The sequence below is a fragment of the Mobula birostris genome, chromosome 2, assembly GCF_030028105.1.
Source record: "Mobula birostris isolate sMobBir1 chromosome 2, sMobBir1.hap1, whole genome shotgun sequence".
Taxonomy (NCBI): Eukaryota; Metazoa; Chordata; class Chondrichthyes; order Myliobatiformes; family Myliobatidae; genus Mobula; species Mobula birostris.
The window spans coordinates 122,507,906-122,529,317 of NC_092371.1; the positions used below are offsets into that span (position 1 = coordinate 122,507,906).

The window sequence follows — 21,412 nt, forward strand, 5'->3', positions numbered from 1 at the left end:
GAGAAAAAAAGATTGTTTAGATTGAGCCTGTCTGCTGATTTTATGCATTTCTTTCTGATCACCCCTCATTCTTCCATGCTCCAATGAAAAAGTCCCAATTTTTTTCAACCTCTCTCCATATTCCAGTCCCTGGAGTCCCAGTAGCTACTCTCCATTCTTTCCAGCTGGGTTGCATCTTTGCTATACCATTCACCCTATCTATGCACCTCATGATGTTAAAAGCCTTTGTAAGGTTGGGGAGGAGGACTTACTTCTGCGCTGTTTGACTCTAGGGCACATTCCCGCCCCAGGACGACACTTGTAATTTGTCGATAGCCCCAGATCTCGCTCTAACCAACAGGGGGTGTGAAAAGAACAAGATCTCGGGGAAATAGAGAGCTGATCGAAGCTTTAACTCCGCCCCGAGTGGGAAGTCAGCCTTACCTCTTTTTTTTTCTCGACCAATTGCAGGCGGACGGGGCAGGGCAGGAGCCTGCTTTCCTTTCCCGATCCCGTTAAGTTACAGGGCAGCGCCCGTGAGCGAGGTCATCGGTGGAGGAGAGGGGACAGAGAGACAAGGTCCAGTGCATACCACCCTCCCCGCCTTCTCTAGACACTCCCCCACAAAATCTGCAGCCGCTCGCCTGGGGAGGGGAGGAGAGTTTGCTGACCCCGGGTTCAATTCCACCCCCTCCCTACGCCAGAACCAGTCGTGAACCCGATTCGCTCCTCTCCCTTCCCCAAAGGCACTGCTTGGTTAACCAAGAATCGTGGCAGCAGAGGAAGCTGAAAGTGAATGAAGTCAACAAGTTTTTGCATCTCCTGTCTTAGCGCATAGTCTCGCTGCAACTCTTTTATTTTAATACATCCATTTATTTTCTTCCGAAAACTATACCGAACTTTTTTTAGATACACGCAATGTTGAAGATCTTAACTAAAAAGATGAGAGCCCAAACGCTGAACGAGATCCAACCTTTTCACGTTAAGGTACGGAAGTTTCCTTGTTCCTTTGCTGCACAGTACGTAGATATTTCTGTCAATTTGTGAATGAGCTGTGTGACGGGGCAAATTTCACTGCACACCGCCGTCTCAATGCTTTTACTTTCCATTCTGTTAACTATTTGTTTCTGCTTTTTACTTACCTGTTACTCTTCAGTAGGATCACTAGTTAACTCTGAAGCAACTTAAGGTGTATCAATTTAAAATAACAAGAAGCAAGTCATGAATGTGGTCCCAATGACTCGTATTTGTGTAGTATCTCTCTGGGATATTTTGAAGTGCGGTAAATTCGGTGATATGTTATTGATGACTCAGGGTTTATACTGGATGGAGTTAAGAAGGAACAGGGTGGGTGGAATGGGATTCTCATTGAAACTTACTGGATACTGAATGATCTGGAGTGGATGTTTCGTTTAGGAGGAGAGTCTAGGATCTGAGGGCCCAACTCAGAATAAAAGCTGACCCTTTAGAGTCAGCACCATTTTGCCAAAGTCAGCTTGAAAGGTTCTTGTGGCAGTGCCTTTGATCCCAAGGCATTGCACCAACAGGCTACATTTCTACCCCAGTGAGGGACCTGGGGATGAGAACACCACCTCTGCTATGGTAACTGATAACTGTTGGGCCCACCACTACCTGATCCAGTCAATTGTCTCTGTTGAACTGAGCTCTACGTAGTACCATAGGAACTATGGCAGGAATGTCTTTGTTGGATATCTTGACCACCCCATAAAGAAGGGATTCATAATGTTACCCATTCTGTGGTCAAAAATCTTTGGAGGTCTCTACCCCAGAGAGCTGTGGAGCAGAGTCATTGAATAACTTCAGGCCGGAGGTTAAGAGATTTTAACCATAGGGAGCATGGGGAATAAATCAAAATCATCTTTATCGACATATGCACGAGAACATGTATGTGCAGGTGCAATGAAAAACTTACTTGTAGCAACATCACAGGCACATAGCATCAGATAAGCAGTATTCAGAAGAAAAAAATGTAAACTAAACATAATTTATGCACAGTTTTTACAAGAAGGAACTCGATTACAAGAACATAATTAGAACAAAAATTGGTCAGTTTTTGTGCAGTTGCAAATCTGGATCATGGTTAGGTCAATTGATTCAAGAACTGAACGGTTGAAGGAAAGTGGCAGTTGTTCAAGCTGGTGGTGTGGGACTTAAGGCTTCTGTACCTCCTGCCTGTTGGTAGCTGCAAGAAGCTGGCATTGCTTAGATGGTGGGCATCTTTGGTGGATGTTGCCTTCTTGAGGCTGTTAGGAGTGGATGTGCCTCTGACGTATTGGGCTCAGTCCACTAATCCCTGTCGCTTCTTATGTTCCTGCACGTTGGAATTACCACAGCAGACAGTGATGCAGCCAGTCGGGGTACTTTCAACGATACATCTTGAACAATTTAATGGAGTGTTTGGTGAGAAGCTGAACATCCTGGATCCCCAAGAAAGTGAAGATGCTGGCACACCTTCCTTGTGGGCCCAGGAGAGATCATCCAATTTGTTAACACCCTGGAATGTAATAATGTAATGCTGCAGAGTGTGAGGAAACCCCTGGCTGTACCGGAAAACACCAGGTCCGCTTTGGTGAGAATAAATAACAGATCCAGCGGCACAGACATATTGGGTTATGTCTCAAGAAGGAGGAAAAAAGAAGTCTAAGATGTCTGAAGACCAAAGTCCAACTAGAAATATAGGTGACCTAAAGTATTGATGGTGTCTAAAAGAATACTGGAGATTCAGCAACGTTCCAGTAACCCTGACATGGGCTCATTCTTGGCGATGGTCCAACATCAAGACCTAAACACCCAAGAGCCAAGAACAGAAAGATAGTTAACTGCCACAGGAAAGGGCAGGGAATTCCAGAGATTCACCACCATCAGTGAGAATACATTTATACATGCCACAGTCTTAATTGACCAGCCCTTTCTCTTGTCACCATGTCCCCTCGTTCAAAACAGTTCCACTAGTGAAAATGTCCCAACATTTACCATGTCAAGCCACCTTATGATTTTACATATTTCAATAATGGCATCCCTGATTCTTCTAAACTCCAAGGAAATTAGGTCCAAACAGTTTAGTCTCTCTTGGCAGGACAACCCTCTCATCCCAGGAATTATTCTGGAGAATCTCCTTTTCATTGCTTCTAATGTTACTCTATCCTTTTTTCGGACAAGTGGAGCAAAACCGTATGTGTTGTTACATGTGAGATGTCACAGGTATCCTTTACAATTACAGTAAAACTTCCAAACTTCAAACCCTTTGCAGTGAAGATCAAAAGGCCATTTGCTTTAACAACTTGTCGGTTCTGCCTGCATGTGATTCCAGCATCTAGAATCTTTTGTGATTCTAGCAGGCAGGTCCAGCAATAGTACACCTAGCTTTCTCACTTGCATCTCTCTCCATTTTTATAATCTGCCTTTTGATTTTCTCTTGCCAAAACAAACCTCATGCTCGACTTTAGTTAATTTTCTATTTTTCTATTATATTTCCCCTTCTTCTGCCATTCCTGTTGAATCTCCTAAGCAGAATTAGCTCTGGTAAGAGGTGTTAAGTGAAGGTTAATAGAGAGATCAGGAGAAGAACTGGATTATCATCTTCTCTGTAACAAACAATCTGCTCAAGGAATTCAGCAGGTCAAGCAGCCTTTGTTGGGTGACAGGAACTGTCACCATTTTGGGTCAAAACCTTCAGGAGATTCTATTCTTTGGTGCCTTTGTCTTCTTCCCTGGTTGGGTTAATCACAAACCCACTGCAAAAGAACCTGGCCTAAACTTATCTGTCTCTATCAACCAATGTACGCATCCAAGGGCCACCTGTGACAGTTTAGAAAGGATTTGCTGCTTTACCTGTGTTTCCCATTTAGTTATCAGGAACAGATGAAGGGAATAACATCTGACCTTGAAAAGGAAACTTGGATTATCCATGACAAAGGAGGAAATTTACTGAAGAGGGGAAGTTTGTAATTGGGCAGTTTGGTTTTGAAACAGCCATCACAACTTTAATCACTACAATTTAGCACCATTTTGCCCTAAAGTGTAAACCTTTGGGTTCTAACTGAACTTTCTTATAAAATTGTGTGTAATTTATGTTTATCTTGTGAATGCTGATTATCTGATGCTTTGTGCCTGTGATGCTACTCCAAGTGAGTATTTCATTGCACCTGTGCATACATGTATTTGTGCAAATGACAATAAATTTGAATTTGACTTATGACTTTTCCAGTGGAAGCAGGAGTAGGCCATGACCCCTTAGGCCTGCTGCACCATTCAGTATGATCATGGCCTTGGCTCTCTTCTGTGTCAATTGTCCATCGTTCTCAATACCCTGATCTTCCAAAAAAAAATCTTCTGTTTAAATGAGCTCCCCAGTCATGTTCCAACCTGCACAATCTTTTGTGGTAGAGAATACCAGAGATTCACTATCTTCTGTGAACAGTTCCTATGTAGCTCAGTTTTAAATGACCGTTCCTTACATTGACCTGCAATCTCCCAGTTCAACCAATCCCCTTCCTCATCTGCCCATCTTACCTCACTTTTTTTTGGACCCACCTATCAGCCCCTGTCCTTCACCTCCTTGCACTGACTCTCTCCCCTCTGCACTCAGCTGCGATGCAGGGACTCAGCCTGAATCGTTGACTACCCTTTGCCTCCCAGATGCTACCCTGACCAACTGAGATCTTCCAACGGCTTGTTCATTGCACCAGATTCCAGCATCTGCAGACTCTTGTGTCTCCATCTTGTAACCAAGTCCCTTAGATGCAGTTCTCCCACTAGTGGAATTGTCAAGCCTTCTGAGGATTGTTTCAATTTTCAGAATTCTCATCCTTTGTTCTTCTAAACACTACAGAGTATAGGCAGAAGAGATTAGCTTGGTTGGCTGTACTGTTTGAGGTCTAATATAAGTCTAACCTTTTTAAGCAGTTGTATCAGTGGCCTATTGCTATTCATACTGTATTACATTGCTTAATTATTTTTATAAAGGGACATAATGTTTGGTGTTAATTCTACAATGTTGCAATTGCTCTGCTGAATATGGTCAGTCACCATGATTTGCATCGCCCAGTGTCTCAGACAGAATGAGTGAGCTGGCAAGGCAGCAGGTTTTAAGTTGCAGTGCTTGTGCAGAGATTTAATGAACAGCTATATCATGATTTGGGTTTTGGCCCGTTGAATAGCATTGAGTTAGTAGTCCTCCAGCATTGTCCTGGTGTTGCCTGGAATTAACATGCAATCTCCAGGACAGTGTAGTGACTAGGCTGGGGTCACAGAGTATAGATATGTACAGCACAGAAACAAACCCTTTGGCCCATCAAGTCCCTGCTGCCCATCAGACTCTCAGTTGCATACATCTTGTTTGACAGTAAAAGACAAGAATGCTGAAAACACTCAGTAGATCAGGTCACACGTGTAGCAAGAGAAACAGAGGCAACGTTTCAGGTTGAAGGTCTTCTGTCAGAATAGTTCTGCGAGAAAATTAGGAGGTTTCAATTAGTCATTTCTTTGAATTGTACAGCACAAGACCAGGTCCTTTGACCCATGATATTGTGCTGAACTAATTAAATGAGTAATTAAATATCTAGTTAAACTAGTCCTTTCTGCCTACACAAGGTCCATAGCCCTCCATTCTCTGCATCGTCATATTCCTATTCAAGAGCCTCTTAAAAGCCTCTATCATATTTGCCTTCACTACCACCCTTGGCAGCGTAATGCACGTACCCACCACTCTTTGTTTAAAAAAAAAATTGCCCTGCATATCTCCTTTGCACTTAACCCTCTCTCCTTAAATGCATGCCCTCTAGTATTCTGCATTTTGGTGCTGGGAAAAAGATAGATTGTCTGCTCTATGTATGCCTTTTGTAATCTTAATCAACTTCTATCGGGTCTCGCCTGAGTCTCTGTCCTCCAGAGGAAACAACACTAGTATGTTCACCTCTCCCTTTTTTAAAAAACATTTTCTATCATTACTAAAATGAATACAATTATGCATCTTCAGCCTTGTTGCAGCAAAGTGTTAAATAGCACTTTCCACAATATTGCCTGTTGAAGTGGCTGACCATGAACACACTGGCACCACATTCCTCTGAGGGACATCCACGGCATAGAGGGTAGATTTTCCTATATTCATCAACCTTGTAGCATTTAAGGACAGTCAGTTTAACCACCTTCCTCTTATGCTTGTTCTTCTTTGGGGTGGTGTATGACCTCTTCTTCCTCTTCTTCGTGCCACCATGCTGTCTCAACACAAGGAGTAGAGTTGATTCCTTCTGGATATTATCAGAAAGAGTACAGCCATCCTCCAATTGTTTCCCTGCGAAGATCAGTCGCTGTTGATCAGGAGGAATACCTTCCTTGTCCTGAATCGTAGCATTAACATTTTCAGTTGTATCTGACGGTTCAACCTTGAGGGATTTCGTTTTCCCTGTTAGCGTTTTTACAAAGATCTGTATTTTGAAAGTCAATCCACCACCATCAATCTCTCCCTAAAGCACATTTATCTCTAATCCAGGCAGCATCCTGGTAAACCTCTTCGATGCCCCCTCCATAATCTCTACATCCTTCTTATAATGGTGAGGCATCACTCAGCGTATTGTGAGCAGTTTTGGGTGCCTTATCTTAGAAAGGATGTGCTGACATTGGAGAGGGTTTAATGGAGGTTCACGAAAGTGATTCTGAGATTGAAAGGCTTATCATATGAGGAGTGTTAATAAGAACAGAAAAATATAAGAAATAGGAGCAGGAGTAGGCCATCTGGCCCATCAAGTCAGCTCCTCCAGTCAATAAGATCATGGCTGACCTGGCCATGGACTCATCTCCACCTACCTGCCTTTTCCCCATAATCTTTAATTACTGTACTATGCAAAAATTTAACCAACCTTGTCGTCAATGGTATTGGAAGGCTCTGGGCCTCTACTCACTGGAATTCAGAAGAATGAGGGGGGATCTCATTGAAACTTATTGAATGTTAAAAGGCCTTGATAGAGTGGATATGGAGAGGATGTTTCCTATGATGGGGGAGTCTAAGACCAGGGGACGCAGCCTCTGAATAGAGGGATATCCATTTAGAATGGAGATGAGGAGGAATTTCATTAGCCAGAGGTGAGTCTATGGAATTCATTACTATAGGCGGCTGTAGAGGCCAAGTTATTGGGTATATTTAAGGCAGAGGTTGAAAGGTTCCTGATTGGTCAGGGGATGAAGGGATATGGGGGGGGGTGCGGATGGGGAAGGCAGGAGATTTGGGCTGAATGGGAAATGGATCAGCCATGACGAAATGGCGGAGCAGACTCGATGGGCCAAATAGCCTAATTCTGCTCCTATGTCTTATAGTCTTGTAATGGGGCGATTAGAAATGAATGCAAGTTGAGGGCTAGCATAGGCCTGATTGGCCTAATAGGCTCATGCATAACTGTACAGCCTTGCACCACTGGGTAAATGTCAATCATTTGAACTATCTGTACTAGTTCCATTTCCTTGCATTTGCTCCTTAGACCCCTAGACCTTGGTGACATGATGAAATGCTCATCTAGGTATTTTTTGAAGTGCTGTGAGGATACCTGTCTGAAACACCTCGTCAAGCAATGAGTTCTAGTTGCCAATCACCCTCTGAGTGGAAAAGAAGTCCCAGTCCAAACTTCCTACCTTTCACCTTATGCCAATGGCCTCTTGTTTCAAAAGATCCTTACTATTTATCCTATCTACACCTGTCACAATTTTGTTGTCCTAATGCAGGATGCCAACCCAAAATGTCAGCTGTTAAGTTCTTCCCACTAATGCTGCTTGAACCACTTGCATTCCTCCAACAGTTTGTTTTATGTTTCAGATTTCAACATCTGTCGTGTTGTGACTCCACTATTTTATATGCCTCTGTTAGGTCACCCTCCACCCTCCTCTGCTCCAAGGAAAACGTCCCTAGCCTACAGGGTCTCTCCTCATTATGAAACTATCCATCCTAGGCCACATTCTGATGAATCTCCTCCGCATCCTCCCCAGCACCTATAATGGTGGTGACCAAAATTGTACGTAGCTGTGGCTTAACCAATATTTTATAAAATTGCTATGTGATGTTCCCTCTCTTATCATCTTTGCCGTGGCTGACGAAGGCAAGCATCCCATATTTCTTATCCACCTCAGCTACCTTTTTCAGGGACCTGTGGATGAATCCTCTGTTCGTCAGTACTTTTGAGGGGCCCTAACATTTACTGTATGTGTTGAACCTTGATTTGACCTTGCAAAATGCATCTCTTCACAGTTGCCTCCTCCTGTGTCATAATAAAGGTAATCCCCCCTGAGTCTCCACAGATTAGGCTCCAGCCAAATTGACAGGGCTGTTAATTGAAGAACATCCAGCAAGCCCCCTCAAGCCTCATTCACCCATCACTTTTGTGTTTGCTGACCTACATTGACTCCTAATTAAGCACTGTCTTTATTTAAAAATGTTTGCTTTAGTTTTGAAATCCTCCCTATTTCTGTAATCTCTCCCAGCCCTGTAACGCTTTAAGAAATCTGGGCTCCTCTTTCTTCTTGCTTGATTATCTTCAGAGTTAATCTCCCCAGCATTAACAAATATGTTTTAAACTGCCACGACTATAATCCCTGGAATTCCCTCCTTAAATCCCTCTATCTCCCTTTCCTCCTATTTTTTTTCAAGGCTATATTTGCCTGTGTTGGTACTTTAATGATCTGTCCTAACTTGCTGAAACGACTCTGCAGAACACTGCTGTATTTTTCCATCTTGAGGGCACCATGTAAATATAAAATGTTTTTGCTTCTCTCTCCTCACAAAAAAAAGCAACTGAAAACATGGATCTCGTTACATGTTAGGAGGAACATTGGCCAGATGTTATTTTCCACTCTCCCATCCTCACCTCTTTTTTTCCCCCTGCCCTGTAATTCCAAACTATAATTTTACACAGGGATCAGCTCTTGTACACAGTGGCTGCCTGTAGTAACATGACATATTATTTTATTATAGTCATAGAACAGCTTGGAAGAGCTTAAGTGAGTGTGAAGGATTATATTTCTGTTGGATTTATCCTGGATGATGCTAATGTTACAATGCTGGATCAATGGACAGTGGATTAGCGTTTGTCATTCTGAGAATGGTACTTGATAATAGTGTGTGAAGCAGCAATGCATTGTATAAACCAGCACAATCTTCCTCTTAACTACTGTGGCTGCCAGAACATGGAATATAGAATTTAGAACAGTGCAGCACGGGACCATGACCTTCAGACCACTACAAAGTAATCTCTTTCACCTGCTCGTAATCCACATCCCACCATTCCTTGCATATTCCTCTGTCTTCCTAAAAACCTTTTGAATGCCACTATTGTATCTACTTCCACTGCTACCATTGACATTGTGTTCCAGGCGCCGACAACTCTTAAGCATTTTTTAAAAGAACTTGTCCGGATGGGCCTAGAATGACGAGAAGTGTTTTTCCCCGGGTAGGCAAGTCTGTAACTAGGAAGTGTAACTTTCAGGTGAGACGGGAAGGATTTAAAGTGAACTCGGGAGCAAGTTTTTCACACAATGTGTATATGGAACGAGCTGCTACAGGTAGGTATCATTAGGGCATTTGGACACGAGTATGGGTAAGAAAAGTTTCAAGGGAGTTGGGCCAAAAAGGACTAGTTCAGAAAGGAAGCTTGGTCTACGTGGTCAGGTTGGGCTGACCGTCCTACTTCTGTGCTGCATAGCTCTGTGAATCTATGAATGGCTTCAGTGTCACCTATGGTGACAAAGTCAGTACTATATGGTTGAAGTAGTGTCAATTGTCCTTTTGCACATAGACAGAAAGCTGGATTGGAGCAAGATTTGTCTCTGTTGCCCAGATCGTGTCATCTCTTCTTCCTCACAATATTGGAAGCTACAAATATTCATGTTGAAGATCACAATGGCTTCCTGGGATGCTGTTTTGCAACAACACACAGTAACTTTATTGGGAGGGGATGGGAAATGGGTTGAAGGAACACAGTGTTCCTGTTCCATGCATCGTGAGAGTAGATAAATGGATGGTAACTAAACGCTGGAAATGTCTTCACCCTTACCAGCTGAATTGTCAGAGCCTAAAGGGGCTCTTCAGCTTACCATGCCCAGGCCTATTGCTTTACCAATCTAGTTTCCAGCAAGGAGACGTTGGACACACTGGGGCTGTTATCTCTAAAGGAGCAGAGGCTGAGGGGAGATTTGATAGGGGTTTATAAAATTATGCAGGGCATAGATAGAGATTAGATGGCCAGTATCTTTTTCCCAAGAATGAAATGTTTAGTACTAGAGTGCATGTACAGTGGATTCTGGTTAATTGGTCCATCAGTTATTCGGGGCAGCCACTTGTTCAGGACAACCCTTAAAGTACAAACACTAATCAATAAAATAGCGGCTGGGATTCCCTTTGTTTATTTTGGACAATATGCTGCTTAATTGGGACAGGAGACTGCTGCTGAAGAGTTTCTGACTGGATCAGTTGCGTGAAATTGTGACACGCCGCACCATGCTTCAGTCAAACAGTTTTTAAGTAGTGTCAGTCACGTGTGTTTGCGTTCAAAGCGCAGTTATTTTTATCACTGGTACTTGGCAAGAAATAAACAGTAAGACAATTTAGAATTGTTCTGTCCACCGCTGTTTCAAGCATTCAGACTTGGAGATGCCAGAAATTGCAGGAGTTGAAACGAAACTCTAATATATGAATCTATTTCTTTTAGAGCAATGACCTGCCACTTCGCACTAGGTATTGATCTGTTGTCTGTGCATGCGCTGTTGTCTACACATGTGCATTGTTGTCTTTCCCCGCTCTCCCCCTCCCCCTCTAATACACCATCGCCTACTTGCACGCTTTTATTTAATAGATATGTAGTTGTGCACAGACACAACAGAAACAACTTCTCAACTTCAACAAGTTAACTACTATGAAGAATTTGAAGCTATCGGTAGTCAACTTGAATGTTACAATGAAAGTGAAGATTTGGAGGATGCAGTCATCAAAGGCATTGTATGAAGGCAGACCAATATCTGCACCGGATGTTTGTGCTAATTTTGTTAATTTACAGTCAATCAAAAGAATACGGCAATGTGCTGGTTGTCCATTGTATCCGATAATGACAGCGATACCTGTGTGGGAGGCACAGGTGAGAGTTGAATGCACGGTGGGGACCAAAGGTGAGTGAGTGGCCCCAGAATGGACATGACAAGCCCCTTCACCAGAGGTGCTACCCTTCCCTCGACACTTCATAAACAGCAGCATACATTGGATGAATTCCTCTGTCAATATCTTTTAGAGATTAATACATAGTGTTGTAGTACTATAGTAGAATTGGTAATGTTCTAATTTGTTCTGTATTTCATTTAAATACATAATTTGTTATTCAGTTAAATGGTAACATTTGTCTTTTTTATACCTTTTTAACTAATTCCATGAAACCTTGGTCAATTGGGACAGCCGCTTAATTGGACTAAAATGTACTGGTCCCAATGTGTCCTAGGTAACCAAAGTCTAATGTATTTAAGGTGGGAGGGGAAAGTACAAAGGAGATGTGTTGGGCAAGATTTTTACATGGAGGGTGTGGGAGACTGGAATGCACTGCCAGGGATGGTGGAGGAGGCAGATAGCATAGGAATATATGAGAGACTCTTGGGCAAATGAATATGCAGAGAAGGGAGGGATATGGTCAATGTACAGGGAAGAGAGAATGGAATAATTAGAAGTTATAAGTTTAATTAGTGGGCTGAAGGGCTTGTTATGTACTGTTCTATGTTATTCCACAGTGCTTCTAGTACTTATTTTTATCTTGGTATTTGTAATATTGGCTGGTACCATTATTGGGGGCAATAAATTTACAGATGATGGAAATCTGAAATAAAATCAGAGAATGTTGAAAACACTCAGCAAGTTGGGCACCATCTGTGGAGAGAGAAAAGGGGCTGATGTTTCGGGTCAAAGGGCTTCAATTTGCCGCAACTGTTGCCTGACCAACTGATTTTTACAGCATTTTTCAGTTTTTAATCTCATTTGTAAAATGTTTCTTTTATCCTCCATGCCATCTTCCTCGATTTTAATTTTTTGAATTTAGTCTGCTTACAAGAAGAAGTAGTATGGAATTTGTACACATTTTCTATTTCTGTGTTGTATAACTCTATGAACTCCTATCTGTAAATTAAGAGAAAACAGAGCTAATGGAAGCAAATTATCCCAACATTCCCAGTGGCAGGGATTTTCACCTACTAAGTGCATAGGGTTTGATAGAGTTCTTGCAGAACTATTTCAGGATACCTTGACCTCCCTAATAACATTTGTTTCATTCTGTACAAAAATATAGCATAGAAATATGTACTGCTAGTTGATTCTGAGAGGTGATGATCTGAGCCTAAGATTAAACCCGATGGAGAATTTGCAGCTGTGATATTGGTGGTTATAAAGAAGCTGCCGTTCTTGTTGCACAGCCAGATTCGTAATGCATGCAGCAAACAATCTGCTGGAAGAACTTCAACAAGTCAAGCTGCTGCTCAACGCACTGAGATCTTCTAGCGGATTGCCTGTGGCTCCGGATTCCCGCATCTGTAGTCTCTTGTGTCTTCATTAATGCATGCAATATTGTGTGAAATTACTCATAACCCTGATTATTAGACAAAAAAACACTGGACAAACTGGTCCAGCGGTCCAGAGTTCTGGCTAAATGCTACAATGGGTGCCAACGTGATAAGAATTTTAATTGCTTTTGTAAGTTCAAGGAATAAAACAATTTGCTAGGAAGACAGTTTATTTATTTATTGAGATACAGTCCTTCTGGCCCTTTGAGCCATGGCACCTCGCAACCCCCAATTTAACCCAAACCGAATCATTGGAAAATTTACAGTGACTAACTAGCCTACTAACTGGTACGTCTTTGGACTGTGGGAGGAAACCAGAGCACCCGAGGAAACCCACACGGTCACGGGGAGAACGTACAAACTCCTTACAGACAGTGGCTGGAATTGAACCCGGTCGGTGGTACTGTAAAGTGTGCTGACCACTACGTTACAGTGCCACCCAAATGCAGTTGTTTTGTTGACGACTTTGAGGGAAAGGAACCTTCAGACATATTGGTCCTGGCTAATATCCAGACTAGAGTGATTACCACTACCTCTCTGTGTGAAGCACTCTGATATAACAAGGGCAGTAAACACTTCCCTTGCAGATCAGACTCGCATTCTGTAAACAAACTAAAAATACCAAAACATGACACTTCTCAGCTATGTACGACAGTTTACAAGATAGAAATGATTGCCACAGTCACTTTAAGCAAAGTATTTAAGTTGAGTTTTTTAGTCAGGGAAGACTGCTGTGGAGGTGTACTGACATATGCAAATTCAAATGGGAGTTTGGGTTCGTGGTGAAGTAATTCATGAGGAGGATGCAAAGAGTCCCAAGTGAATGGGCTGTCAGAGGATGTGTGGAAATGTGAATTGTCCACTTTCTTAGAAGGATGAGAGTTTGTTTTTAACTCTCAGAGATTACAGCATATGCTTGTACACATTACCAGAAAACTGATATATTCATATAACCATATAACAATTACAGCACGGAAACAGGCCATCTCAGCCCTTCTGGTCTGTGCTGAACTCTTACTCTCAACTAGTCCCACTGACCTGCACTCAGCCCATAACCCTCCATTCCTTTCCAGTCCATATAGCTATCCAATTTAACTTTAAATGACAACATCGAACCTGCCTCAACCACTTCTGCTGGAAGCTCGTTCCACACAGCTACCACACTCTGAGTAAAGAAGTTCCCCCTCATGTTACCCCTAAACTTTTGCCCTTTAACTCTCAACTCATGTCCTCTTGTTTGAATCTCCTCCACTCTCAATGGAAAAAGCCTATCCACGTCAACTCTATCTATCCCCCTCATAATTTTAAATACCTCTGTCAAGTCCCCCTTCAACCTTCTATGCTCCAAAGAATAAAGACCCAACTTGTTCAACTTTTCTCTGTAACTTAGGAGATGAAACCCAGGTAACATTCTAGTAAATCTTCTCTGTACTCTCTCTATTTTGTTGACATCTTTCCTATAATTCAGTGGCCAGAACTGTACACAATACTCCAAATTTGGCCTTACCAATGCCTTGTACAATTTCAACATTACATCCCAACTTCTATACTCATTGCTCTGATTTATAACATACAAAGGTGAAATAGAAAGGAAAATTACATGTTGACTGTTATTGTGGATATAATAGCCATAAGTTTTTGACCTAACATTTGCAAAGCCATTTAGAGTTTTGGTCCGTTACCTGAAAATGCTTTGGAGGAAATTAGTAGGGGAATGGGATTTCTCTGTGAGCTGGCACGGACTCGATGGATCAAATGGTCTCATACATTGTATTGGACTATGATGTGCATTGAGGATAGACTAAACTGATTCCTGAAATGAGACTCCTCCTCTGTGAGGAGAGTTGGAGGGACATGTTCCCAAGTTTTGGAAGAATGGGAGGTGATCTCACTGAAGCATAAACAATTTAGAATTTCACAGGGTAGATGCTGAATGGCTGAGGAGTAGAGAATAAAATCATAAAAACACAGAAACAGGTCTTTCGGCCTTAGTTATACATGCTGACCTATGTACCCTCTTGAGCTTGTCCCATTTGCCTGCATTTGGCCCATTTTCTTCAAGACCTGGGAAATTCAGGGCTATTGTCTAAAATTCAGAGATAATTTTTTTCTCATTGCAATGTGACTATGTTTTTTTGGAATTCATTACTGTAGATCAGGGATTCCCAACCTGGAGTCCACAGACCCCTCGGTAGGTCCATGGCATAAAAAGTTTGAGAGCCCCTGCTTGAGATGTTGAGTAATTCAAGATAGATAGTGAACTCCAAGAAGAAAGGAACTGAGGGAAAAGATATGTCATAAAAATTGAGCAGAATTGTAGGTTGAAGGAGCCATAATGGCCTACTGATCTGGCTTTAGTGTTCTAATGTTCCGATACTCTTAACTTGCTACAATATGGATTAGTTGAGCTGGAAAAAATTGACATGTTCATGGAGAGGCTTGGTGTCTACATGAAGGAGAGAGAATTAGAACTTGGAGGTGGAGTGGATAATGGCAATTAGGGGAGGCTGCCCTGATGTGCTGAACCAAATTCTGTGCAGCTAATTTCACACAAACCATGCCAATCACATACAGTAAACCAGTGGTCCCCAAGCACTGGGCCGTGAGCATGTGCTACCGGGCCCCGAGGAAACAATATGATTTAGTGATATGAACCGATATGAGTCAGCTGCACCTTTCCTCATTCCCTGTCACGCCCACTGTTGAACTTGAACGCGTGCGAGGTCCAGGAGAATATTGTCAATATTAAACCGGTCCGTGGTGCGCAAAAGGTTGGGGGCCCCTGACATAAACTGTTATAAACTAAAAATAACACAGAGGACTGAAGACACTCTGCTATCTGAAACAGCAACTTAGCTTCTCTCTCTGGCATTCCCTGTTTTTATTTCATAGTTAACGGCGTCCGCAACATTACTTCGCTTTTCAATCCTGTACTGGCTTACATTGAATTGATCATGTAGGGTAAAATATGTTTTTTTTTTTAAAAAAGAATTCTAAAATCAGTTAGTTGTGTAATGTGGTATTGCAAGACTAATCCAAAAAAATTGACTTGCTCATGGCAGACACTATGATATATATTCTCCCCACATTTTCGCCTACTCTTCCCAGATTCCATCTCTCTCCTATGTCAGCCAATTAATCCAACAACCCACACTTCCTTAGGATACAAGAGGGAAATGGCAAGGGCGCATGTTCAGAGGGAAAACTCCACACAGACAGCACCAGAGGTCAGGATTGAACCCAGGCTGCTGGAACTGTTAAACTGCGCTGCCCTCAAATTGTGGCATTCTCGTGCAGGAGCTGGCAGTGCTCAATTTGGCTGTTATGTTTCCCATGTTACAGCGGTGACTGCTTTTTCAATGTGTTTTGTTAGCTGTTGGAAAGGGATGTGAAAGAAGCTAAATATATGCAAGTACAGTGGATTCCAGTTAAATGGGATACATCGGGACCAGTACAATTTGACCCAGTTAAGCGGCTGTCCCAATTAGCCAAAGTTTCATGGAAATAGCTAAAAGGCAGAACAAAGTTAAACTACTGTTTAACTGAGTAATAAATTATGCATTTAAATGAAATACAGAACAAATTAGAACACTACTAATACCACAACAGTATTATAGAACTGTATTAGTTCCTAAGAGTTTTCGACAGAGGACTTCAACCTTTGTATTTGCTGTGTTCTTTTGATTGACTGGAAATGAATGAAATCAGTGCAGATAATAGACTGGTTTCATTGACTTCCTGTATAAAGTCAAAATTAAAAATAAAATGATCAAAAATCAGTTTTTTGAACTGGTGTCTGTCATCTCAAATGGATAACACGAGCACATGCAGCAGATCCCATGTAAAAACTCTTCGCTCCTTGATGTCTGGCGGCTGTTTTTAGTAGCTCCAAGCCTGAATGCTTGAAAGCACAGTGAGCGAAACGGTTCTCAGTTGTCTTACTGCTTATTTCTTGCCAATTATTAGTGACAAAATCACTGCTTTTTGAACAGAGACCCATGCAACCGACACTATTTAAAAACTGTTTGCTCTAAGCATGGTGTGGCCACACAAGTGCACACGATTGACACTAGTTAGAAACAGTTGGCAACAATCTCTGATTCCAATTAAACAAAGGGAATCCCAACTATTTTCTCAATTAGTTTCTGTTCTTTAAGCATTGTCCCAATTAAGTGACAGCCCCTATTAACTGATGGCCCAATTAACCAGAATCTATTGCATTACCTTTTTTTTGTAATCCCAGTCTTTTGATAATGATAATTAGGTTTTATCATGCAAACCAGAAGAAGTGTTCACCTCTGTGTTCTCAGTCTATGGCTATGTCTACACTAGACCGGATAATTTTGAAAACGCTGGTTTCATATAAAAATGATGGGCGTCCACACCAGGCGTTTTTTAAAAAGTCTCCATCCACATTAGATGGATATTTGAGTGAATCTGCTCCTACTGAGCATGCGCAGGACACACAGAGAACAAGCGAAGAGGAATCAGTATACTTGGTACGCGTTTGTCCAGTTACAGACTAGAAAAACTTAAAAGGAATTGTGTTGGCTCTCACGCAGGAGGACTTAAAACTAAACAAATACTGGAGCACATGGAGGCAACCGACAGGGAGTTCACAGACAGTATGACCCGGCTGACGACGAACATTGAAAAACTGACTAACTCTGTTGCATTAATAAAGCACCTTGTTAAATGTATAAAACATGACTGTGTCAGTGTTATCTTGTATTTCCATACAATGTTACATTAGGCTGTTACACATCTATTGTCAGAGGAGTACTTGCATAAATGGGTAAACCACCTTCATGCAAGCAAGGACAGAAAACACGGCAAAGTGAGTATACTTATTTATTCAGTAAGTTATCGGTCAAAGTATTTGGTGAGTACATTTCTAACTCTTTTGGCTTCAGTCTTGTTGCCGCCTGTTCTGAAATTGTTAGGTTGTGTGGGGGGTTGTGTTCAAGAAAACAGTGAAAGGCTGCGCTGCGTCCATCTGTTCTGGCACGTCATGACAGCGTTTTAAAAAAACTATCTGTTTACCCCATCCACACTGCTCTACACAATCGGCGTTTTCAAATTTACACACTCTGGAGGGCGTTTTAGAAAATCTCCATTTTTGGGGGAGGAAAATGCCGTTTCAGTGTGGACGGAGGGTCAAAATGCAGAGAAAAAGCTTTGGTTACGGATTTTTCCGGTCTGGTGTGGACATAGCCTATATGGAAAAGAAGCGTTGTTCTTTTCCTAGATATAGCTGGTCATTGTGTGCTAAAAGCTTTAAGGTATTTGTGCAGGTTGTACGTGTATGCTCCTGGGTTTCAACAAGTGGCCACATCCTGTGTTGATAATGATCAGTTTAAGGTCACAGTATTACTTGTTAAAAGCAGGATCTCCTTAAAGTATAAAGTGCTAAGTACATTTATTTATAGACAAAACTAAATCCTGTCAGCCAAATTAACATTAGCAGAAAGTTAAATTTGGACTGGACATTAGGATGACTTCCTTCATTCATTCAGAGATTTGAACACTCTAAGTGATTGTACGTTTCAAATAATCTCCTAGATAATCACAATAGGGCTTGGGGCTGCCTCACAGGTCAGTGACCTGGGTTCAGTCCTGACCTCTACTGCTGCCTTGCACCTTCTCCTTGTAACAATATGGTCTTGCTCTATGTCCCTTTCCACATCCCAAAGATGTATGTGGATTAATTGGCCACTGTAAACTAGTGAGTGATAGAATGTCGGCGAGTGGTAGAATGTTGGGGTGGGGGTGGAATTTGAAATGGGGAGAATAGGTTACAGAGACAAATGATGGGATTGCTCTGTGAACCAGCATGGACACAATGAGCTGAATGGCCTTCTGAGGTATTGCGTGTAGTTCTGGTTGCCCCACCATAGGAAGGATGTTGAGGCTTTGGAGAGGGTGCAGAGGAGGTTTACCAGAGGCTGTCTGGCTTAGGGGGGCATGTGATATCATGAGAGACTGAACAAACTTAGGTCGTTTTCTTAGGAGTGGTGGAGGCTGAGGGGAGATCTGACAGAGGTTTAAAAAAACTTTGAGAGGCTTAGCTAGAGTAGTCAGGGAGTATCTTTTTCCCAGGGTAGAAATATTTAATATCAGAGGGCGTGCATTGAAGGTGAAAGGGGATAGGTTCAAAGAGGATGTGAGGGTAAGTTATTTTTTACACAGAGAGTGGTGGATGCCAGGAATGTGCTGTCTGTTATGTCCTATGTTCTAATATAGATCCTACCCAAAACTGAACATTTTATATAAAGAGGAGCAGTTCATTCTCTTTAGGATAAAGGATTCATCCAGTTATATATCTTAAAAAATGAGTGAATGAAGTCAAATATTAGTCCGCTAACATTTAACAGTGTTGCTGAGCAGAGAGATCTTGGGGTCCAAGTTCATAGTTACTTGAAAGTTGCCGCACGGGTCGATAAGGTGGTTAAGCAGCCTATGGAATGCTTGTTTTTTTTTGTTGAGGCATTGAGTTCAAAACTGAAGAAGTTATGTTGGAACTTTATAAAACTCTGGTTAGGCCACATCTGGAGCAGTGAGTCTAGGAAGGATGTTGAGGCTTTGGGAAGGGTGTAGAAGGCGTTTACCAGGGTACTGCTGGTTTAGATAGCATATGTTATCACGAGAGGCGGGGTAAACGTGGGTCATTTTCTCTGGAGCACTTGACCCAGACGGGAGATCTGGTAGAGGTTTATAAGATTGCAAGAGGCACAGCTAGAGTGGACGGAGAGTGTCTATTTCCCAGGGTAGAAATGTCTAATTCCAGAGGGCGTGCATTGAAGATGAGCGGGGATAGGTTCAAAAAGAATGTGAGGGGTAAGTTTTTTACTCAGATGGCTGCAATGCTCTGCCTGCTATGGTGATGGAGGCAAATACATTGGAGACTCTTAGATAAGCAAATGAATATGAGGGAGATGGAGGGATATGGACATTATGTAGGTAGGAGGCATTCAATTTTGGGGGCTTTTGGCTTACTTTTTAACCAGTTTGGCACAATACTGTGGGCCGAAAGGTGCCAAAGCACCTGTGCTGTATTGCTTTGTGTAAGGAAATTCAGAAATACAAGCTCTGCAGCTTTAAAGGCCACGTTCTGTGCCTGTGATAAACCAAACTGAAACAGCTGCAAACTCTGACAACTCCATCCAGAAAGCTGTGGGACGAGTACCAGCAGGACGATGCACTCCAGCTTGGCTTGGAAAGACATTGCCTACACTTCGTTTGCCATTGTACCCAGCTTCAGAAACTCCTGGGTTAATGATATTGCAAGAATATCTTCACCTGAAGGATTGCACCTGTTCAAGAAACTGAAGGTTTACCTTGGAAATGCCATCCAGGTGGTTAGGTCCAGCTGCCGGACTCGCAATGTATATGTCCCAACAATTACTTATGTCTGAAGGAATAATTTTGAGGTAATTTAGTCATGGAGTCATAGACATTCGGCATGGAAATGCTCCCTTTGGCCCACTCAGCCTGCATCGCCCATTCACACCATACTATGTTCATCCTTGTTTTGGTCCATTCTCCCCACATTATCATCAATACTTGCCAAGATTCTCCCACTCACCTACACAGTGGCTACCAGCCTGCAGATCTTTGGGACGTGAGTGGGGTCGGGAGACCTGGAGTACCCAAAGGAAACTTATGTGGCCACAGGGAGAACGTGCAAACTCCACACAGACAGCGCCTGAGGTCAGGGCTGAACCGGGGTCTGGTGCTCTAGGATGCTGTACTTCTCCATGTCCCTTCAATTCCCACTCGCTCCCTGCAGACTGTACCTCACTAGGGACAATTTACCAACCCACGTGGCTTTGGGCGTCATTGGTTTCATGGTAAACGCAGTTACCTGGAGGCAAGTGAGTTCATTGCAGCCAGACCACCCCTGATTTTGTGGAAAGGACAATGCTTGACAACAAATGTTGCCATCTGCGTCTGGGCTCAAAGCAGGACAACGGGCACCATTGTCTGCATCTTGGTTCAATGCAGGAGGACAGAGGCCCCAGTGGTGAAGATTGGCTGCTGGAAATCCTCCTTCCATGTCAGTTCAATATGGTCCAACCTTGATGCAGTAACTCAATCCCGCTGGATTAATTAGATTTGAATCATGCTTGAAGGAAGTGACTGGTTGGTTGGCTGGCGGCCACTAGTTTGGTGAAGAACATTGGGTTGTCAGTGAGTCGCTTATCAGATGCTGGAGGAAGTCGCTGAATGGCAGAGATGGTCGGGACATTATCAGCCAGTGGGTGCCTCCTTTAGGAGGGATCTCATTGCTCGTTGAGCCAAACCCTCTGGTGAGGAAGGGTATTAAAGATTATAGAGGGTCCATGGGGCTTTAATAGTTCTGTGGCAGTTTGGTTAGAAGGTTTGCAAAAAGATTAAAATGACTTAAAAGACATGCTAGCTATACTGTTTGTACTGCAGAAGTGGTGAACACCACTGAAAACGTTCAATGCCAAGGCCTTGGCTCAGACACAATAATCTGGCACCCTCCAAATTTAGTGTGCTAGACCAGCAGATTTTCCAGACTACTGGATATTACACATTATAATTTTATTTCACTTTTCTCTCTGGTACACAAAGTGGAGTATAAAGGGAGCATGGGAAATGGGACCACCCCCTCCCCCCAGCGTCCAAAGTGGGGAAATGGGACCCATTCCCAGCGTCCAGAGTGGAGAAATGGGACCCTGGCAGATTTAAAATGTGTGGGGAGATGCCCCCCCCCCCCGGGGTCCAGAGTAGGGAAATGGGACCCCCCACGCCCCACGTCCAGAGTGGGGAGATGGGACTATATCCCCTAATCAGGAGCTTTACAATCAGAGAGTTG

At 42.7% G+C, this 21,412-nt stretch overlaps 2 protein-coding genes across 3 annotated transcripts in view; one reads left to right on the forward strand and one right to left on the reverse strand.

The window, feature by feature from the left end:
* The first annotated feature begins 461 nt into the window (after positions 1-461).
* The window catches only part of LOC140209259 (uncharacterized), a 96,544-nt gene continuing 75,593 nt past the window's right edge, over positions 462-21,412 (forward strand). For both annotated transcript variants that reach the window (XM_072277633.1, XM_072277634.1), the window contains exon 1: positions 462-966. In XM_072277633.1, coding sequence (XP_072133734.1) covers positions 898-966 — 69 coding nt within the window. In that variant the 5' untranslated portion in view covers positions 462-897. The remainder of the gene's footprint in view (positions 967-21,412) is intronic.
* On the reverse strand, positions 5,964-19,795 carry LOC140194176 (ubiquitin-ribosomal protein eS31 fusion protein-like). The gene is made up of 2 exons (XM_072251682.1): positions 19,757-19,795; positions 5,964-6,464 (listed from the first exon to the last, which is right to left on the reverse strand). The coding sequence occupies exons 1-2, from the start codon at positions 19,793-19,795 to the stop codon at positions 5,964-5,966; spliced, it is 540 nt and encodes a 179-aa protein (XP_072107783.1).